This window comes from Phytophthora parasitica (genome assembly GCF_000247585.1).
Source record: "Phytophthora parasitica INRA-310 unplaced genomic scaffold supercont2.3, whole genome shotgun sequence".
Classification (NCBI taxonomy): domain Eukaryota; phylum Oomycota; class Peronosporomycetes; order Peronosporales; family Peronosporaceae; genus Phytophthora; species Phytophthora nicotianae.
In genome coordinates this window covers 566,056-585,750 of record NW_008648989.1, presented here as the reverse complement: position 1 = coordinate 585,750, position 19,695 = coordinate 566,056, and the positions used below count along the sequence as shown (strand labels likewise).

Here is a 19,695-nt window from a genome sequence, read left to right as displayed (position 1 = left end):
GAAAATCCACAATGAAAGTTACGACGAGTGACCACAACGAATACCTGCGACGTTGTGCTTGAACATGGCACAATTGGGACGGTAACGTAAGACTTAACTGTGGAAAGTAGGTTGGTTAACTAAATGAAGAAAATTTGAAAGCAATAGGTGTAAGCAATATCTAAGGCTGTTGCGACGTCTTACCACACGAGGCTGTAGTAGTTAGTGCTCAGTTCGAGTCGCTATTGCCCTTAGTGCTACATGGTGAGGGAGGAGAGAAAAAGAACTTGTGGCTTGTAAGTAGTCATTATCCAAGAGATCGTAGGTAACAATTGTTCCTTATGATTATATCATTGTCAGAGTGTTGTTCGTAATGTCGCCCGTAGGTAGCAATTCGTTCTTGTATGATTGTATCACTGTCAGAGTGTTGGTCGTAATGTCTCCCGTAAATGACTCAAGCAACATGCATTGGATATTAATAACATGTACACGGTGATTAATATTGACAAGTCATTTAAACCTTTCTTTAATTTCCTTTCATATTAAGCAATACAGTTTATATGTTCTCGTAATGATTCGTACCTCCAGTTGTATCGCCCCAACTACTCTGGATAAAATCCAGAGAACAGATTAGCCTCCTTTAGCTAAAACAGCCCGTGGGACAACTTTTGGCAAATTGATTATGTTAAGGCGGTCGGTGTGGTGCTCATTCCTGGAATTTAGTTGAATTAGAACGAAATATTTCAACTCTGGAATTTTATGGAGATATCTGACGAATCGTCAGTGACGATACAGACTTTCCAAGGTCTCTTTCAGAAGCTGATTTCCGATAGAATCGGCTTAGATAGACGTGCAAGTGATTTCGTGTCGATACATACAACGGATTCCTACTATAGATACCAGCAGGTACCTTTGGTTTTGACCACATTTGACTGTTATTTTTTCATAATCTTATTGTATCAAGTTTCACGTTAGACAGAATCATCAAGGAGGTCTACCAGTTCGGTGAAATCACTTCCTATCATGTACGACAGGATATCACGATATACAAGCTCATCTTACAGGTTCATCTGCACAATCGAATAGAGTTAACACGCATGAGCTTTTCGCAATGAAAACAAAGTTGTGAGCTAGTAGCTCACAACTTTGTTCAAAATAAGTGGTAGCTTTGAGATGGAACAGAGTGGTAACTCGGTTGAGAACCTCTCTTTTTTAAAAGAGTACTTCGTACAATACAAATGGACGTGTATGAGCAACGTAATGTGAAAAGAATTCAATTGATTGCTACCTGCTACAATTCTAGTGAATGCGGTAACGCTGGACGAGGAACTCGCTCTCGGGTGCCTCTTTCCATTGGATTTCAACGTCAAGGAAGCGCGGATTCTCAGCGTTCCGTCGCACCCACCACTTGCCCTCTACAACGTCTCCCTCCTTGACGGTGAAGGGTTTCGGGACGTGGAAAAAGACCTGGTGCCAGTGCGTTGGTGTGCCCTCAGCTCCAGTGGTAAAGTACTCAGGGCGTGGGCAATCACGCTCAAAGCCAATGTCGAAGCTAGACACGAAGCCGTGCATAGTCGCATCTCTCGTGATAGACAACGTGAAGTTCGAGTGGAAGTCGAGATCATCGTACTTCACGTGATCAATGTCGATCTTCTGCAGTAGCTCGCGGCTCGAGATGATGTCGCTCGACTGAACATCCTCCACAAAGGCGTCACGGATGGAAATCTTGGACTGGATGGGCTTCATATTGAAGCCATAGACGTCATTCCAAAAGTCAAAGCGCTTGGTCGAGTCCTCCATGCCTTGGATGAACAGAGAGCACTTGTCCGGGAACAAGTGTCCACCCTGAACTAACCACTTGTCACGCGCGAACAGCACAGTGTCCAGCATAGATTCATATAGAAGACAGTAGCCCATCCACTCGGAGACAATGATGTCCACCTTGTCCACTGGCAGTTCGATCTCCTCCACTTTGCCGCGTAGAATGGTGATAACGTCGCTGAATCCGTTAGCTGCCACAATCTCGCGAGCCACGTCTCCCATCTCGCTGCGGTCGATACCAATGACCTTGGCAGCGCCAGCCTGAGCGGCAAACATACTCAGGATGCCCGTCCCACAGCCCACATCGAGCACCACCTTGTCCTTGAACACCTGCGGGTTGTTAATAATGGCGTTGCGGTAGCCATCAGTGCGAACTCTGTCCGTGATCATCTCGCGGTGGATGCCCACCTGCGAGTATGAGTCAAAGTAATACGTGTCGTTATCAGCAGCGTCCTCCACGGGTGCAGAGCTCTCTCCGTCCACCACAAAGTCGCGGACGAGCTTGGAATATTTGGTCATCTGCTGTTTAAGCTCCTGGTTCTCCAGTTGCAGCTTGGCGATCAGGTCGGCGACGTCGTCTCCAGCCTTTTCGCTCTTCTGTTCCTCGTCGGGATTGCCCTCGTCTTCATCGTCGCTGCTATCGCAGTCAAGACAGTAGAGCAGTGGGTCGTCGGCCACTACGGGCTTGAGGAACTCGTCCTTCTGGAAGGCGGCGTTGCCCTCCGTAGCCAGCGTCTGCTTCACCTGGTCGGCCGACACTCCGTCCAGTGTGTTCCAGCGCAGGAAGTTAACGAGCTGGATGGTGCCGTACGTGTCCAGCTTCCGCGTCGAGATCTCGCGACGCAGCGAGAAGTCGTGCGTCTCCTGCAGATGCGCGTGTAGAGGCTCCTCAGCCGGGAATTTGCTGGCGCAGAACACGCAGTCGAAGGTAGTGGACGAGCCGTCGTCCACCCAGTCGTCCCAGGTCTCGCCGTCGACGTCCTCGCGCTGCTCCGCCATTCTTGGTGTGTGTCAATCCAATTGGGGAATGCGCATCCAGCCATTGGCTTGGGATGTTGTAACAGATGGCTACATTTTACCAACATGGCTACATTGTGTCCTGATATTGAAGGTGTATGATAAGCTTATCGTATCCAGGCTGCAAAGTGCTGAGCTCTAGCTAAAGACGCGGCGACGACTCTGCACGCAAACGACAACGAAGTACAAGACGGCAAATTACGCGCAACAGCCGTCTTTCGCCTGGTCCTGTGACTCGTCCACTCGGAACTTGCTGCCGTTTGCCACATCTAATCTATCGTGCTCGCTCTCGGCCAGTCGCTTCTGGATATCCACTGCGATCGAGCGGAAGGCCTCGTCAATGTTGTGGTTGCTCTTGGCGCTCGTCTCGAAGAACTTGATCCCGAACTCGTCTGCCAAATCCTGACCCTGCTTCGTTGTCACCGCCTGAGAACAGCCACCAGCATCAGTCCAAACGTCAGTCAATGTGTGCATCAACAAGTTAATTATCTTCCTCATTCAACGCACTCTTTCCGACGGATCCACATCGCACTTGTTGCCAATCAGAATTTTGTTGACATTAGACGACGCATTTTGTCGAATTTGTGTCATCCAGTTGCGAATGTCTGCCCAAAAATTAAAAATTAGTAAAGCAGAAACTTTAGCATAGCTTGGTAAGGATTGTAGCATCGTACTCTGAAAGGAGTGATCGTCTGTCACGTCGTATACCAGCAGAATCCCCATAGCGCCGCGATAATATGCTAACATTGTCAATTGCATCTCAGTTAGCCCGAGGAAAAGTTGAGGTAAAAAGAATGTAGCAACACGTACCAGTGGTGATGGTCCGGAAGCGCTCCTGGCCCGCAGTATCCCAGATCTGCAGCTTTATCCGCTTGCCATCCACATCAATGGTCTTCACCTTAAAGTCGATACTACCATGGGCGTCCAAAGTACAACGTTAGTTCACACACGCTCTGCATGAAGTCGATAAAATGATGGCCCATCCCGCACCCGATAGTGGTGATGAATGAGGTCGTGAACGAGTCGTCGGAGTAGCGCAAAAGCACGCAACTCTTTCCCACGCCTGAGCAGCGACAGAAAGGTGCAAGGAGGTTAGAAGGCTAGGACGAGAGAAGGGAGGAACCACCGGCTGTGCGGCACGCACCGCTGTCTCCGATCAAGAGGAGCTTGATAAGCAGGTCGTACTTGCTGCTATGCACCATGGCGGTCGACTGACTAACTCTGCGCGATTTCACTTTGGCGAAGAAGCACGTGTCCCATTTTTGGGTGTACGCCACACAAAAAATGAGGATCCTACCCACTTGCCTATTTTTTGGGGTAAGGGACAAAAAAGGTTTAATTGTCTCAAAACGGGTCCGTTATTTAACGATAATTACAATTTTGAAAAAAATGGAGACAGCGTTTATCAACACTGTTTGCTATGTCCAAATGGGAAAAACCCTTCATCTGTAACACTTTGCACTTCGTAATTTTGATTAATTCTGCGCCAACGAACTTGTAGAACTTTCGCTGCGTAATAAAATATGCGTTGGTTTATTTGGGTTATTCGGAACCCAACTCAAAATAGTCAAATTTTGGGTCGTAATAAAATATGCCATCGATCTCTCGAAATATTTTTTCCATTCCCATTTAAGTTGTGTTGGCTGAATGCCAACCCGGCCACTATCGCTGTAGCTCATTAAAATTGGTAGCTCTATGAATGCAGCTTCACTTGGCTAATGACGTCCTTCACTAGTACGGACATGGCGGACACTTTCTCGAACTCCTCACCGGTGGGTGAGATCATGGCCAAGCACTTGAGTAGCAAGTAGTGAGTAGAAGTAAGCGATGGCGTAAGATCGAGCTTTTCGACCAGCGGGTCTGCCACAAGAGGTGGCTTGGTATCGCTAATCACCCACGAAAAGGTGTCGGCAGGCAGCATACTCATCACTACAGCGTACTCCGCTTCGGTCTTCATCCGTCTCAGAATAAGTGATAGTCTGGCTCGCGCAATAGCCCCAAGCTTGAGCACCAGTCGTTCTGGTCTCTGCATCTTCTCAATGGCAAGATCGGCGCGCTCGTCCCGCCCAGACTGATACAAGAACAGCACGTACTCTTCACGAATCACCTCTAACGGAAGTCCAAATGCCTCCGCAAGCGCAAAACCTAATGTTTCATCATGTCGGAGAAGTTCCTTCAGAAACTTGGTACGGTCTTGACTGATAGATTTCGTCTCCTCTTCACTCGACTGAGCGATTTGTTGGGTCATCAGAAAACTGTCCGGCCGGCACAAATGTCGACCATTATTCGAGAACAACTTGACAACTGAAATCGGAGTCACAGACGTCGCAGCAAACGAATCGAGCAGCATAACCAAACTGATATGATCGGCGATCTGCGTTACCGATACCATATCGAATTTGAAGCCTTGCAACACTTGCATGAGCGCTGAAGTATCGTGCGAAGGTGGCCACCGTTGTCTAAACACCAAATGGAGATCTCTCACCCGGCAACGCCATTTGATAGACTGAGTCAAGCTTTCCATCTTAAACACAGCAATACGAGACAAATTATCGTCATCTTCGTCAGATTCGGCATCTGCATCACTTGTTTCATCGTCATAATCGCTTTCAGGCTCATCCTGGTCATTCGCTGACGATACGACTCGAACCACTGATACTGCCTTCACTGCAGTTAACAACGTGACAAGCAGACTTCGGATAATGCCAAAGAAGCGGCGAGCTACTTGTGGCTGGAGACCCCGTTGTGGTTTCCTTCCAGCTGCACTTTCCTCCCAAAACGTGATCAGTGTCACTACATGGACACGAATGTATCGTTCCCAAATGTACGCTGCCATGGCCGCTTTCACTTGGAGTGACGCCACACAATCAAGCTCCAGCAACGCATCCTCTAGCTGTCTCATGTCCGATCGCTCCGCATTCCAAGCCGCGCAAAGGATTCCTACTCGGAAGCAGCACAGCGCATCTTTGTTCGCGAGTTGCGGATACGCGCGGAGTACAGCTGCCCAGTCCTTCATTTGAGCAGCTTTACGACAGTCCTCCATCGTCGCGACCCAACCATCCGTTCCATCATCACCCATACTCACCTCGACGTGGTCTTTGGGTAATTGTACAGCGGCATCATCTTCGCCAGCTTCGTGGCCATCATTAATCTGTATCACAGCAATACTTCGCATGATATCATCCACGTGTTCCACTGCGTCCACAGATAATCGACCGACTTTTCCGAGACGCAATGACAAGTGCACCGTTTTCGCAATGCAGTCTTGCAGAATGGTCCAGCGTGCTCCACTACCAGCACTGCTATACTTTCCGAAAGTGTCTTCTTCAGCATGCTTGGCCGACTGTTTCTCGCCCCAACCACAGTGCTCACTCAGCACAAACCCATGGAACAGCTTTGGTGTCTTCCAGCAGGAGTTGAATATCTCCTCTAGCGAGGAAGAGCAACCACGCAAGCGTCGGAGATAGGTTTCTGAAGACACAAACGGCGTTTTAGCGTTGTCATCACCTTCTTCTTCGATTGCTGTTTCAACATCTGAGATAACGAAATACGGTTGTAACCAGCGCTGAAGAGACGAAGACTTGGATGGGGGAGGTAGAGCGAGTACAGCGCCGAGCGGTAGGGAGAAATACCACTCAATAAATAGTCTGGTGAGAATGTCTTCGGTCAAGAAGATGGCTGAATGAAGTTGTTGAAGCTCCTGTACCAGTGAAAAGGATGTGTCAAATAAACTAGAGGCCAAACAGAGAAAACTCATCCGTACCTGTACCGCGAAGACACTCGACAGCACTGGAGCTAGAATAAATGTAAATAAGCAGTCCCTCTGAGCGGTTGTTGAAAATTTGCGGAAAATTGGAGTCTTCAGCACGCGGAAAGCGTCACGCAGAAACTCTTCCTTGGTTTCAGCAACTTCAAACAGAGATAGAATATCACGTCGCCGGGGCAAGTCAGGATCACTGAACGGCATGGAGAAAAACTCCATAAATTCCCACGCCGTGAGTTGACTGGCGCTATCTATCGCTTTACACGTCCGGCTGCAAGATTCATCATCGAGTGCAAGACCAGCCCGGCGAAAGAGCTCTAACCATGGGAGAACACGTGGCAGTGGGCCAGACTCCTGTTCTTTGGTGCTTGATCGGGACATGATGTCTCTTGTGGAGGTCTGCATCATCGCTGTAAGCGCATGCTTGCCACGCTCAAATTCCTGAATATATACAATTAACAAAACAATTTCAGAAAGATGTGGCAAGTCTTGCACAGCAAAGCAGACTTACGGCCTGGAACCCGATAAACGTAGATACAAGACGGTGCTGCCAAAGTAGCTTCCACTGGAGCGATAATTCTACCCCAGTCGGTGTCCTAGAAGACATTCCGTTCTTCAAAGCCTGCAGATACACGAGTTACTGTTAGCACGAGACGGTCAGCTCGAAATGCAACAAGACGTAGACCCACCAGCTGCAATTTCTCAAGTGCTTTAAGCAAGAAACTTGCGTTCAGCAGAATCATGTCTGCATTGAGCAGGACGTCCAGCAGTGTCTGGATCGTCGTTGACGAAGAAAGGCTGCCGATATCATCTAACAACGGCTCCAATGAATCTTGTTCGAGGGTGTGGGTCGCGTCGGCACGCTTTTTCTTCACGAACGCTTGAAGGCCACCAATTACTTGATGCAGAAGAAAATTCTCTTCTTGAAGCTTGTTCTGGGTAAAATACTTCATCAAAATCGACGCGTTGGGTAGTCCAGGCTTCAGCTCAATCAGTTCCGACACATTGTCACTTGTTTCACACAAGACAATGCACTTGGTCCTTCTACTCACAGGATCGAACTGCGTGAAGAGTTTAGCGCTGTTGCCCACCGCAAAACTGAAAACCCTGGGACCATACCGTGCGCGCCATACCTCAACAATACCACGTTGGGCAGAGTAAATAACCAAGTAGAGTCCAGGAGGTCGACGGGCGCCTTCTGATCCTTGCATCCAGCCACACTGTGCATTCCGATAACCCTTCCACATCCGAACCACGAGCATTCGCGCTGTATCAACTAGCAGAATCCGTCCTAGCGTGTCCGAAACAGCTGCCAATCTACCTGTCGGGCTCAATACGAGAACTCTGCAGCGTCGTCGTTCATCTTCATAGATCGATCGAGTTGTGTCTATTGGTGCCGGAACGTGTTCAGCTGCAGCATCAATCGCACCTGAGCCAAGTTGAGTGTACTCCGTTTGTCCTTCCTCTCCAGTTGCAGACTCTCCTGTGTCTCTTCTCCACCCCCAACTCGTTGCAAAGTTCCACACAGCCCCAGCAGCTCTCGATGCAATGGCTGTAGCGATATGAGCCAAGTGGATGATGGAATTCTGGTCGTTTCCAGCCTGATAAAAAGCGAGGAAAGGGGCTGATCCTGCGCTTATGATAGTATATACGCCGAGACGCGAGTGCGACTGGAAGATTGTGGGTCTCACGGGTCCGCACGGGATGGCAGCGACAATATCTTTCTGATCTCGCAGTGAGTATTTCCTGAACTTACTGGCTTGTGCCGGTCCGAACACTGAGTTGAGTTTGGCTAAAATCTCTGAGATTTGAATAATAGCCACAGTAGAGTCGGTGTACAACACCCAGAGCTCGCCCTCCATGTCTGGCTCATCCGACAGCATGACGCTAGCTCGACGAGGCGCCATTATCGTAGCCGCATTGCGGTTCACGTCCAGTTTGTGTACCGCTGAGCCGTGCAGCTTCTGTTCGAACAGAAGCTTCCCCACTCGGTTGAAGATGCGCACGATACCCGACGTGTAGCCAGCGCAGAAGCGCTCGCGGTCAAGCCACTTGACGTCCGCGACCTGTTCGTCCTCCTCCAGGTGGACGCTCTCGGTGTCCACGATGACACGCAACGAGGCTGTCGTTTGGCCATCATTCTCCATGTCCTTTTGCACGCCAACGCTGTAGATCTTGCGCTCAAATCCCAGCAACAACGTCAAGTCCTCGGCTACATCTAAGCGCACTTGTGGGTCGTCGTACAGCGACACGGGGGCGTCTGGGGCTTCATTGGAGCGCAACGAGGAGCTGTCCACGCGTAGGGCTACGGCCAGTGCATCTTCCGAGTCGGACGAAGGCAACTTCGAGGCGGCATGAGCCGCCGATGATGCCATCACTGCGAGCTTTTCTTCTCAGTGCGGAATCGGTGAGAACACAGGCAGGAGTGATGGTCTCTGTTTCAAATGGGTACAGTGTACCACAAACTGCTTCAACTTGCCTTTTTTGGCAGAGACCCGAAGATGCGGATGGCGAGAGGAGCCCACTATCGACGGCGATGGATCCGCGGAACGGCATAGAAATCTGGTGACTGTGTGAGGGAGACAGGAGCGCTGCGCTAGATTGTTCATGCCATGCAGCCCTATTTCTCAATCTCGAGTCGACGAGGCAAGGATGTCACGTCGTGACTTACGACAGAGTCGAGCTTTGCTGCTGCTAGTTGCATCATTGTTGTGCCAGTTAATGCAGGCAATAGATGTGGTAGATGGCTATGGCCGCAGGGCCTTCCGAAGACTGGACTCACTTGACGGTAGCAGCAGTGGTGATGACGCTACCGTGACGTCAGTCGAGAAGCAGCAAGAGCAGGAGGACTTGACCGTTCAGCCTTCGACCTCGGACGATAGCTCGGACAGCAGCTTCCCTAGCACCCCCATCACCATCGTTGCAGTGGCGTTTATTATTCTCGTGGGCCTTGTGGTTTTTCTGGTTATTCTTCGGCGCAGCAGGTCCGACTCTGACCAGAGTGAATGTCATGCCAATCATCCGCCAGAAAACTCTCGCTTTTGCATGAAGCGCACGACGTTTGCCGTTCCCGAGGCTGGACACAGTGGCCACGTGGAAATTGACTCGACCGGGTCGGTTGTCCCTGTGCTGGGTGACAACACTCTTCACCGCAAGATTGAGGAAGCCGCTCAGCAAGAGCTCAAGCCCTCGTGGGCTGAAGCCAGCTCGTACAGCGTTGCTCCACTCAGCAGCCGACATACAAGACCGGCGGTACCTATGCTTATCTACATGCCAGCTCGAGGGCGTGGACTTACAGACAGCCACCCAGCTAGCGACTACAGCCAAAGCTCGCATACAGACGACTATTCTATCGGCATGCTCGAATCGCCAGTATCAACGGAGTATAGCTTCGGCTCGGAAGGAGACGACGTGTTTCTGTCCGCGAGTTCGGATGACGTGGATTCGTATCGGACTATGGATTATACGTTCCTATCTACCACCTCTTCGGACGTATTTGGTTCGAATCGGGCTCGGAACGGTGGCGCGTGGAAGCAAGTGTACGGTCCCAGTGACACGCCTCCGGGCCAGTCGCGATTATCTACGGGCACTCTTTTCGTGCGAACTATTGATCCGACCGAAATAAGAAGGATGCGTCTCGACACTCGTGCTTATGGAGCTCGAGGAAACCGAATGCGTTTTGACGTCGAGGTGTAGCGTATATGAGTCAAGTGCGAACTCACAGGGCAAGTTCTCCACTCTTATTTATCTTTTCGCTGTCAATCTGCGCAAAATACGGTTTACTACTCCTTAAAATGATGTGGACCTTAAGAAGCAGACGAGAGGGATCCGTTGACTAACGATCGTAAACTGAAGGAGATGGACTCATTTCTTCATCATCTCCTTGTCGCTTTTCTTCAGCTTGTAGGCTTTTTGAGGATGAAAAGTCCTCATTTCAACGCTTCAATATAATCCTTTGCGTTAACATGTACTTAGTAGGAGTTAATCTAGCAACGCTTTCACCTGTAAGAGGACTATTGGACATGTAGCCCAAATTCTTGGTCTCGGCCACGGTATACTTCGTGGTTCCACCAGCCAGATTCCCTGTTTTGCATGAAGTCGTGTCGCGAGAAACTTAATGTAATGATAACATGGCCTGAGTTTCATCACGCTATATTATGCCCACCGAGACTCCCCTGTGTGGACGTTGTAGTAGTACGACTGGCCCGAGGCTTCATCCACAAGCGTCATCCAGCCATTGTAGTCTGCAGTTGCGGCGAATTCTTGAGTATAAGCTTGAGTATACGCTTGCGCTTCTTGCGCCTCTCTAGCAGCTTCCGCCATTGCGTACTCCGTGACGTATTGGTACTCGCTTGACTGGACATATTCATCATAAGTCTGCGCATTCTCCTCTTCCATTTGCTGCTGTTTCCGTGCCTTCTTGAACGTCGCCATGTCTGTCCACTGATGATTGACCTTATTACCCTTGGAATGAATAATAGTAAAGCACCCCAAACAATACGGATCTTCACAGACCGAGCACCATCGTGTTGCACGCATTTTCTCACACTCGATACACCGCAGAGAACCGATTGCTTTCCACGTGTGTTTTTCACGTTTGGCCGAGTGATGCAACTTCTCATAGCAAGCATCACAGAACACGTCCTCGCACTGAGCGCATTGTCGTCTGGCATCCTCCTCCTCGCATTCTACGCACAGCTTATCTTCATCCTCGTCATCTTCATCCTCTTCATTATGTTTTGTATCCGAGGTGTCTCCATTTGGACCATTATTTAACACTGGCTTCTGAGCTGCCAGGATGCTGGCGATGTCGTCTTCGGATGGATCCATAATTTTGCCGTCCTGAAGTACCAACTTGCCGTCTGCTTTTGTGTATCCCGTTGCAGGAGGAGCCCACAAAGCCTCACCAGTCTATGTAGTCGTAGCAAACACGTCAGCATGAGTACATTGGGTGTAAGTTCTGGTAAAGTATCTACCTCTTGATTGTAGTAAAACCACTTGGTGGCGTCGTCGTTCCAGTATTCTACCCACGTCCGTGCCTGGAGCACGAACCTTGCTGCTCGTTCCTCACGAAGCCGCTCCACACGTTGAATAGCTTGGCGTTTGCGCACCATCTTTTGAATCTTTGTAGCAGCCTGAGCATACATCCGATTTCTCTCACGCAGTGCCATCAACTTAAGTTCTGTTGACAGACGAGCACTATACAGGCGATAATACCAAGATAATGAGTTAGTCGCAGCTTCTACATACGAACGCACAGACATACGTACCGGTGTCCTCGGTAAACTCTTTGAATGTTGATAGCTGCAGCTCGCCGAATTGCTTGTCGCTCGCGTTCTTCCTCACGTAAATTACCAAGTATCTTGCGAGCACGCCTTCCTCGAACCATAGTTTGGATTTTCGTTGCAGCAACGTCGCGCATTCGGTCTAATTGCCGTCGAATGAATGCAGCACGGCCGAGACGACCGCGATATCTGCGCTGAATTATCACCGCTGCCTTCGTAAGGCGCTGGGTCTGTCGATGAACAGCAAGTTCTCGACGAGCCTTGCGTCCACGATACATTGCCTGAACATGACTAGCAACTAAGTGCTTCTTCCTCTGGTCCCTCATCTGCTTAACACGCTTCCGAACGATGTAACCTCGTGCCAGCGCTTGAATACGAGTTGCCATAGCTTGACGATGTTTGTCGATTCTCTTGAGCCTGAAGAATTTACGTGCGATACCTCCACGGAACATACGTTGCATTTTAATCGCTGCGGTTGTCTGCTTTGCAAGCAGCTTTTGCTTCCTCACAAGAAAAGCAAACATGCGGCCTCGGTAGGCTCGCCACGAGCGCTGGATGACTTGAATTGACTGCAATTCAAGTGCTGAGCGCTCCAGAGCCTTCTCGTGGACAACATCGGACCACCATTTCGTCCACGCTTGGCGTAACTTACGTTGCGACCAGTTCACTAAGAACGCGTCAAGCTTCTTGCTTCCTTTGTAGAGTAAGTATGCCTGAAGCTTCTCTTGTTGCTTTTCGTAAGCAACTGCTTGCTTCCAGCGCTCCAAGGCCAGACCTTGGAGGTTGTACAATAATCGACGGAATATATTCTCCACTTTCTCTTTTCCCCAGCGTTTAAAGTAGAGCGTCGTACGCAGCTCCGACGCGGGACAGATCTTCTGTGCCCAGCAGATATCGTCTTTCACTAACCGTGTAAGATGCTGCACACTGTGAAGTGCTGACTCCAACTCTTTGCGAAGTGCACCGCCATCTTGTGTATTACGAGCGTTCCTCTTCGTCAGAAGTGAACGAGCGACGCTCTTTCGTTTGTTCAATTGCAACTGCTGACGTTTTTTATTGCCTCGTGCTAGACCAGGGAGTTTTTGCTCGTCAAGAGATGATTGATCGGGCAGGTATGAGGCACTGAAATGTTGTCCGTTGAGCTCAGCTTCGAGAGCTTCAATTTCCTCAACTGACAGCCCCAGCGTCTCACTTGCTTGCTTTCGATCGACGTCCTCTTTAATCACTTGTACCTCTTTAGCTGCCATTGCGCTTGCAGTACTTGCAACATTTACAGACGGCAGCCTGAATACAGGAAGGACATACTGTTGCCGTTGTCCTAGTACAATTTGAGCCTCCAAACCAACTTCAAACGGGGTTTCTCCTGTTGTTGTCAGTACTGGAAGCAAATCAAGCCCCGTTCGAGCGTTTGGAGACATCGCTAATGTTGCTTTGCCCGGACCTGGTGCTGCATTAGCCTTCTTGTGTCTTAAAAACGATTTGGATCGTTGGTTTGGAGAGAGCTTTAACGTCTTGGAATGCATGGCATGTTGTAAGTCCCTTTGTGATGATTTCGAGGTCGTCCCATCTGTTGCAAGCTGGAAACGCTGTTCTAGTTCTTCGACACTGAGGATTATTCCTTCACGGACATTGAAAGAGGTTGATAGCGCATCCGGGTGCTGTCGCTGAAGACAAGCCACTTTGAGTCTCCACTCAGCTTGCAACTTGGATCGTGTACGCTCTAACTCCTCCAGAAGCCGTAATTCGTGGTTTGTCAGTCGATGCAATGCATCTGTATGTGGTGTTAAGACTGCTGTCTGGCTTCCTCCGTCACTGACAGATCCATGCTCGCTCGAAGCAGCAGGATTGGTAACCTTCGCTACTGTTGAGCTGGTTTTCTTACCACCCGAGAGATTCCCACCAAACAACAGCATCACTGCCGAGTGAAGTAAAGCGTTGAGCTCTTGTCTGCCATTTACCGTCCCTATAAATAGAGACACTCTTATCAGCAGATCCGTAACCAACAATTAGCACCATTTTAAAACAACAGATTCATAATACGTCACCAAAAACTCGTCAAATTGACCACTTGGAAACTCACTTTAGCTTCATGAAGACCTTTTGTGCTCCACTCTGCTCTTCTGTCCCTCCTATCATAATTACGCTCAAACACACGAAGCGAAGAGCTGATGTGCCTTTATAAACCTAATCTGGCACGTTGCACACTCGTCGCTACGTTCTCGTCAGAACTTGAAGTGGATGAGCATGAGCGTCGCTGCCATACTGAGGAACACGTGAGAGAGCGCATTGTGGTTGAACTTGTCCTTGCTGGGAGCCCATACGAGACCCTGGATGAGGCCACCAACCAGCTTGACGCCGTACACGAGCAGCTCGTTGCTTGTGTGGCTCCACTCCCAGTTCCACGTCATGAAGCAGGCGATGGGGCCAAAGAGCATCACAGGGATGAAGCCGGCGAAGAGGAACACTGCATGCATGCTGACACTGGCCCAGACGGCCAATGCCACGTACAACACAGCGGCCAGGCCGATGATAGAATAAGCCCAAGCCTCAGGCAGGTGACGACTGGCGGCCAGAGATAGCAGTGCGAAGTTGGTGAGGATGGAGCAGGCCAGCACGACGCGCCACAGAGCCTCGATCATCTTGTCCACGTTGGCACGGGTCAGACTGACGCCGAAGACACGCGCAGTCATCACCAGATGCTTCTCCTGCTTGTGCGCGATGTCGCGCATGGCCTCGAACGCGACGTGGTGCAGTAGGCCACCCAGCGCCGCGGAGATGCCCAGCGCCATGAAGTACATAAGGTACCAGGCCAGATCGCCCTTGTCTGTGGCGGCGAAGAGTCCGATATACACGGCGAAGGCGAAGCACTGGATGGCCAGCAGGTAGTCGGTGATGAAGCACGCCGGCTGCGCGTCCCACTCCTCGCCCGTGGCGTCCCGGTAGGCCCAGAGCGACCAGTTCTCGAGCTCCGCCACAGCCTGGCGACACGCCTGTGCTACGGTAGAGGCGGCGGTAGCCGTAGACGCCGAGCGCTTGCGCTGTGTGGTGGAAGTCTGCTGCGTTAACATGTCCGAACTCATCGGTGTCGATCTCGATCTCTGGCAGATTGCGAACTGAACAATGCACCGCCGCCCGTTTCGAATGTCTCTAAAAGTAGATGATCATATCTTATTGGCTAAAAGGTTCCATCTAAAAGTGTCCTATTGGTCAGAAACTCATGAGATACTTTTAGTAGCCATGTGGGACAAAAATACTTCCGTGCATATTCGTGGAGGAAACCGAAGATCAGAGCAACCTGCTTGAAGACGTTGAAGACGATCAATGGCGTCTACGGAAATTTTCATGACTGTATTATGCTGCGGTTCATCGTAGGCAATACGTGGTTTCGGCGGTGTAGGCGCGTTTTTGATGCTCTTGTGGTAAACCACAAGTTGAAGGCAAACGAATCTCAAGATCCAATAGATTTGCTCATGGGTACCTTGGATGGACATCAGTGCTCTTCAATTAACCAAAGGACTGGTTGCTGCTTCATGACTTTGCATATTACTGTAATATGTGACGGAATGTGTTTTATCCTGAAAGCAGACACCACAGACTTGGCTGCTAGCAGACACCACGACTGGATACTCCTCAGTGAGTACTGTATTACTTATTCTGCTTGGTGTCTAAGCCTCAGACTCAGGTCGTGGTAGTTATCATAGATTCAGTATTTTAAGGCATTCTTGATACTGCAACGATAGCCCTCTACAGCTAACTGAGGCAGCTCTTCTTTCAGACAAACAATGCCTCGTGAGGTTCTTTGCAAACCACGTGCTTGATGGCACGACAGAGCGTTGCACACGTAGATTCTGTCGCTGTGCAACTCTGTTGAAATGGAACTTTTCACCACAGACTCCGCAGGAGCTTCACAATAATTTATTACGGACTTCACCTCACCTGACTACGGTCGAATCTGCTCATAGCTGTAGAACTTGCGGCTTCGCTGCAGTCGTGCGAGCTGAGCGCAGCATGCAAACGCCACCACCGACAACGCGATGGCCACAAAGAATACGGGTGCAAAGCACTGCGCGCCAAAACACTTTTCAACTCCATTAACAGTGCGTGTCGCCGCCGAGTGCTGGTATACATATGACGCCAATGGACTGAAAAAAAGTGGGTATCCGATGCAGTTGGCGATACTCACGAGACCAAAATTCTTGCCAAAGTGTTGTAAACCGAACTCCTCGCGGATGATCACTGGGAACGTGCCGAACATGACGCCCTCCGCGAATCCGGCCATAGCCACAGGCAGCACGAGCCAACTCGGTGGCACAGACAAGAAAACTACCTGCGTGACGACGGTGAGCACAGCCGAGAGTGCAGCAAAGTACGCTCGCGGGTATTTCATCAGTAGAAGATCCGAGAGCGCTCCTGTTACAAGACGGCCGATGGTATTCACGATGGAGAACAGCGCCACCATTAATGGGACCTGTTGTAATGGACCGCCCAGCGATTCCACGATAAACGACACGTTGGACATGACCAGCAAACCGGCGCCAATGACGATCATCACTGGGGTGAAGAGCATCCAAAACCGCATATCCGTTAGCAACGCCACGCCTGTGATGTCGTCGGGTTTCTCGATATCTAAGGAGCCGTTCTCTCCACTCGATTCCATGCCAGTGCCTTCAAAACCAACTTCAATGCTTCCTGATCCGATTTTCTTGTTGTTACGTTCTTCACCACTTGGACGCGCAAATACGCACCAGCCAAATACACAAGCAGCTAGTAGATAATTCCCCACAAAGAGGAAGTAGCCCGGTACGTCGCTACTGTGGAAACCTTCATGGAAGACGAAGGCGAAGAAGGCGCCACCACAGCTGTACGCTGACGTGAGAGTTGCCATGACCTTACCACGGTTGGCATCTCCGAATAGAGACTCGTTGGGTACGATGGACGAGAAGACGCAGAAGGAACTGAGCAGTCCGAACAGCATCATAGCACAGCCGATACCCAGTGGACTCACGCTCTCCGGGGCGAATTGTAGTGCCGTGAACAATGCGAGATGGACGACCAGCATGGCGCTCCCACTGAGAAGAACGCTCGTGTACGGCCCCAACCGGTCGAAGATGACGCCCGGAATGTACGACATGTATGTGCCCAGCATGGTCATAGCGGAGACCGTGGAGATCCCCGCTTGTGTGAAGTGTAGCAGCGTCTTCAGCTGCGCATTCCACGCCGACAGTGCGTAGGTCGAGCCCACCCCGAGCATGAGCAGCACGCCAGCAACAAGGCTGCATGACTGGCGGAGTAGCGACGGCGACGACGTCATTAAGCTCAGGGGTTTGGCTAATGATCAGATCATGGGATTGGTCAGGACCTCTGCCGTGTACATGGCTACATTGTCAAAGCAGAGATTACAGTACCTAAGTACCCCAGTAGGTAATATCTTTCATGTATCTACGATAAGCGGACGTAATGCTGGCGCGACGCGAACTTGAGACTCGCTACGAGTGACACCATACTCAGTGCTATCACTAGTAGGAACACAGGCCGAAAACAATCGTCTCCAAGACACTTCTGGACGCCATTCACGGGTTTGGCCGATAAACTGTACACGAATGAGCCTATGGGGTTGTAAAACAGCGGAAATCCTACAGCATTTGCGACACTGATGAGGCCGAAATTCTTTCCAAAGTGGCGCGCACCGAAAGTCTCGCGTGTTAGTACGGGGAATGCAGCGAACATGACGCCGTCGGCGATACCTGCCAGCGTAATGGGGACGACCAGGTACGCGCGAGGAATGACCAGGAAAAGTGTGTGGATGGCGCCTACGAGAACAGAAGCCAGACTTACGAAATAGATCCGAGGAACGCGATGCAACATTCTGTCGGATATGATGCCGGCCACTACACGGCCGCAGCAGTTGCCAACGGAGAAGAGCGCTACCATGGTCGAGACCTGCTCCATCGGACCACCAAGAGACTCGACAATAAACGCAATATTTGCCATGACAAATAGCGATGATCCCACCAGTATGAACACGGTAGAGAACAGTAACCAGAAGCGTGAGTCGGTCAGGATATCACGGCCAGTGATGTCAGGTTGGGCCGTAGAAATGAGCTGACAACTATCCTCAAGGTCAAAAGTAGACTTCAAGATCGATGTCTCCGGCGGCATAAATTCGTCCAGTGCATGAATAGGTGGAGCAGCAGTTATGACGTGAGTTGAGTCGTCGTTGGCAGGGCGATACAGCGTAACCCAGGCCACCAGAAACACCGCCAGCATCAAACACCCCATGAACCGAAAGTATAGAGGCACTTTCCCATCAAAAAAATGCTTGTAGAGCTCCGCGAACAACGCGCCACCAGCGCTAAAGGCTGCAAACTCCAGTGCCATGACCTTGCCGCGGTTCTCTGGTCCAAAGAGGTCTTCATTCGGCCCCAGTGCCGCGAATACGCCGAAGTTGGTAGCCTGGCCGAGCACTGCGAAGGCGATACCCACACCCAGGGGTGTCATGGCCCCCGGAAACGTCACCAGTCCAGCATAGAGACCAATGTAGATGGCAGCAAGCAGAGAACCGCCCAGCAAAACACTGCGATGGGCACCGATGCGGTCGAAGACGAATCCTGGACTCACGGAGAAGTAGGCGCCAAAGGATGCCATGGAGCAGACGAACGAGATACCCGCCTCGGAGAAGCCCAGCAGCGTCTGGAGCTGCGCGTTCCATACTGAGATCGAGTGATTGGAGCCAACGCTCCCCATGAGCAACAGACCAGCTAGAACGCTAGCTAGGCGGCGGCATCGGTCCCAACCGCATCGCGACGGTGTCATCATGGTGATACGCCAAGTCTTGAGGTATCTGATTGGTTAACACTTTTTTTTTCCTGCTTCAGCGAATCATAATTTTTTCCAGTCACCAGTTTTTACAAAAAAGCTTGCGCCCGAAAAAAAAACTGTGATTCGCTAGGGTATTCAGTCACAAATCGCAAGTTTTTTTTTTTACGAATCGTAACTTTTTTTTTTACTGAAAAGCTTTCACGAAGCACAAGTTTTTTTACTGTTCGGAAGTGGCTGTACTAGCTGGCCTTGAGCGTCCTCTCAAGAGGACTACATCAGAGGTCGATCTATTTATTACCTAGTTGCTGCAAACTCTTGACTATTTCAAGTCATTATGTTGTAGCCTCCTGCTGGGATATATCAGTCAAGAAATCACTATAGCACACCATTCAATACCGTACGTACCATCCGAACTTGTTGTTGGTTCCACATCAGATTCGTTGCATTGTGTACCGTGGCCGTCAAGTTTTAATTTAGAATTGCAATCGACTTGCTGCACGAGGTTTGCGGCATTTAGAACCTCGTGCAGCAAATGAAGATTGTTAAACTAATTTGCGGGCAAATCTCCAAGAAAGCTGTACGTTGGCCGCAAAGCAAGGTGTCTGTAACGCCAATGACTTTTGTCTTGAACCTAAAGCGACCCCAACCTTATCGTCTCGATGGTCGGCGCGAGCCCATACATTTTTCTTCTGTTTTCTTGCAAAGGTGACCAACACCACTACTTGTGCTATTATAAATGCATACCCTGTAGGAATGTATTACACTCAATCAAGCAACGGCGAAAAAGAACCTCTAATATCACATTTACCTTCTAAGTAAGAACGAGAAGCTCGCTGCAGCTTTTCCCAAAAAAGAAAGGGCGGATAATGAATGCAGAAAATGTCCACCAGTTTATCTGCTTAAGTAAAACTCTCGAGACTTCGATTTTCCACTTGCACGCCCCGCTTTCGCTTTGCTCGTAAACCACCAACTACTACACTATAATCCACAGTCTAATTACCACTCATTGAA

The 19,695-nt window shown here is 50.1% G+C and overlaps 9 protein-coding genes across 10 annotated transcripts in view; 1 reads left to right on the top strand and 8 right to left on the bottom strand.

Annotated features, from left to right (window-relative positions):
• Nucleotides 1–66, bottom strand: part of PPTG_21040 (hypothetical protein) — a gene marked incomplete at both ends in the record, with an annotated part of 600 nt that extends 534 nt beyond the window's left edge. Inside the window, one exon of the mRNA XM_008895492.1 lies at nucleotides 23–66. Within this exon, the coding sequence (XP_008893740.1) occupies nucleotides 23–66 (44 nt within the window). The remainder of the gene's footprint in view (nucleotides 1–22) is intronic.
• A 1,212-nt stretch (nucleotides 67–1,278) lies between these two features.
• PPTG_01352 (hypothetical protein) lies at nucleotides 1,279–2,799 on the bottom strand (the record flags this gene model as incomplete). The annotated part of the gene is made up of 1 exon (XM_008894602.1): nucleotides 1,279–2,799. The coding sequence occupies one exon, from the start codon at nucleotides 2,797–2,799 to the stop codon at nucleotides 1,279–1,281; it is 1,521 nt and encodes a 506-aa protein (XP_008892850.1).
• Nucleotides 2,800–3,015: 216 nt separating this feature from the next.
• Nucleotides 3,016–4,019, bottom strand: PPTG_01351 (hypothetical protein; the record flags this gene model as incomplete). Its single annotated transcript, XM_008894601.1, has 6 exons — nucleotides 3,016–3,243; nucleotides 3,325–3,422; nucleotides 3,492–3,557; nucleotides 3,628–3,728; nucleotides 3,808–3,880; nucleotides 3,962–4,019. 6 exons carry the CDS (start codon nucleotides 4,017–4,019, stop codon nucleotides 3,016–3,018), a joined length of 624 nt encoding a protein of 207 aa, XP_008892849.1.
• Nucleotides 4,020–4,335: 316 nt separating this feature from the next.
• On the bottom strand, nucleotides 4,336–9,006 carry PPTG_01350. 2 transcript variants are annotated; one of them, XM_008894600.1, is made up of 4 exons: nucleotides 7,270–9,006; nucleotides 7,092–7,202; nucleotides 6,581–7,021; nucleotides 4,336–6,517 (listed from the first exon to the last, which is right to left on the bottom strand). In XM_008894600.1, exons 1-4 carry the CDS (start codon nucleotides 8,953–8,955, stop codon nucleotides 4,511–4,513), a joined length of 4,245 nt encoding a protein of 1,414 aa, XP_008892848.1. In that variant the 5' UTR covers nucleotides 8,956–9,006; the 3' UTR covers nucleotides 4,336–4,510. The 2 variants fall into 2 exon arrangements, with proteins under 2 accessions (XP_008892848.1, XP_008892847.1); XM_008894599.1 differs by having other exon boundaries at nucleotides 4,336–7,021.
• A 226-nt stretch (nucleotides 9,007–9,232) lies between these two features.
• PPTG_01349 (hypothetical protein) lies at nucleotides 9,233–10,545 on the top strand (the record flags this gene model as incomplete). Its single annotated transcript, XM_008894598.1, has 1 exon — nucleotides 9,233–10,545. The coding sequence occupies one exon, from the start codon at nucleotides 9,233–9,235 to the stop codon at nucleotides 10,274–10,276; it is 1,044 nt and encodes a 347-aa protein (XP_008892846.1). The 3' UTR covers nucleotides 10,277–10,545.
• A 190-nt stretch (nucleotides 10,546–10,735) lies between these two features.
• Nucleotides 10,736–13,778, bottom strand: PPTG_01348 (hypothetical protein; the record flags this gene model as incomplete). Its single annotated transcript, XM_008894597.1, has 3 exons — nucleotides 10,736–11,491; nucleotides 11,557–11,779; nucleotides 11,851–13,778. 3 exons carry the CDS (start codon nucleotides 13,776–13,778, stop codon nucleotides 10,736–10,738), a joined length of 2,907 nt encoding a protein of 968 aa, XP_008892845.1.
• A 309-nt stretch (nucleotides 13,779–14,087) lies between these two features.
• On the bottom strand, nucleotides 14,088–14,945 carry PPTG_01347 (hypothetical protein; the record flags this gene model as incomplete). Its single annotated transcript, XM_008894596.1, has 1 exon — nucleotides 14,088–14,945. The coding sequence occupies one exon, from the start codon at nucleotides 14,943–14,945 to the stop codon at nucleotides 14,088–14,090; it is 858 nt and encodes a 285-aa protein (XP_008892844.1).
• An 860-nt stretch (nucleotides 14,946–15,805) lies between these two features.
• PPTG_01346 (hypothetical protein) lies at nucleotides 15,806–17,176 on the bottom strand (the record flags this gene model as incomplete). Its single annotated transcript, XM_008894595.1, has 1 exon — nucleotides 15,806–17,176. One exon carries the CDS (start codon nucleotides 17,174–17,176, stop codon nucleotides 15,806–15,808), a length of 1,371 nt encoding a protein of 456 aa, XP_008892843.1.
• A 128-nt stretch (nucleotides 17,177–17,304) lies between these two features.
• Nucleotides 17,305–18,681, bottom strand: PPTG_01345 (hypothetical protein; the record flags this gene model as incomplete). Its single annotated transcript, XM_008894594.1, has 1 exon — nucleotides 17,305–18,681. One exon carries the CDS (start codon nucleotides 18,679–18,681, stop codon nucleotides 17,305–17,307), a length of 1,377 nt encoding a protein of 458 aa, XP_008892842.1.
• Between the last annotated feature and the right edge of the window lie 1,014 nt (nucleotides 18,682–19,695).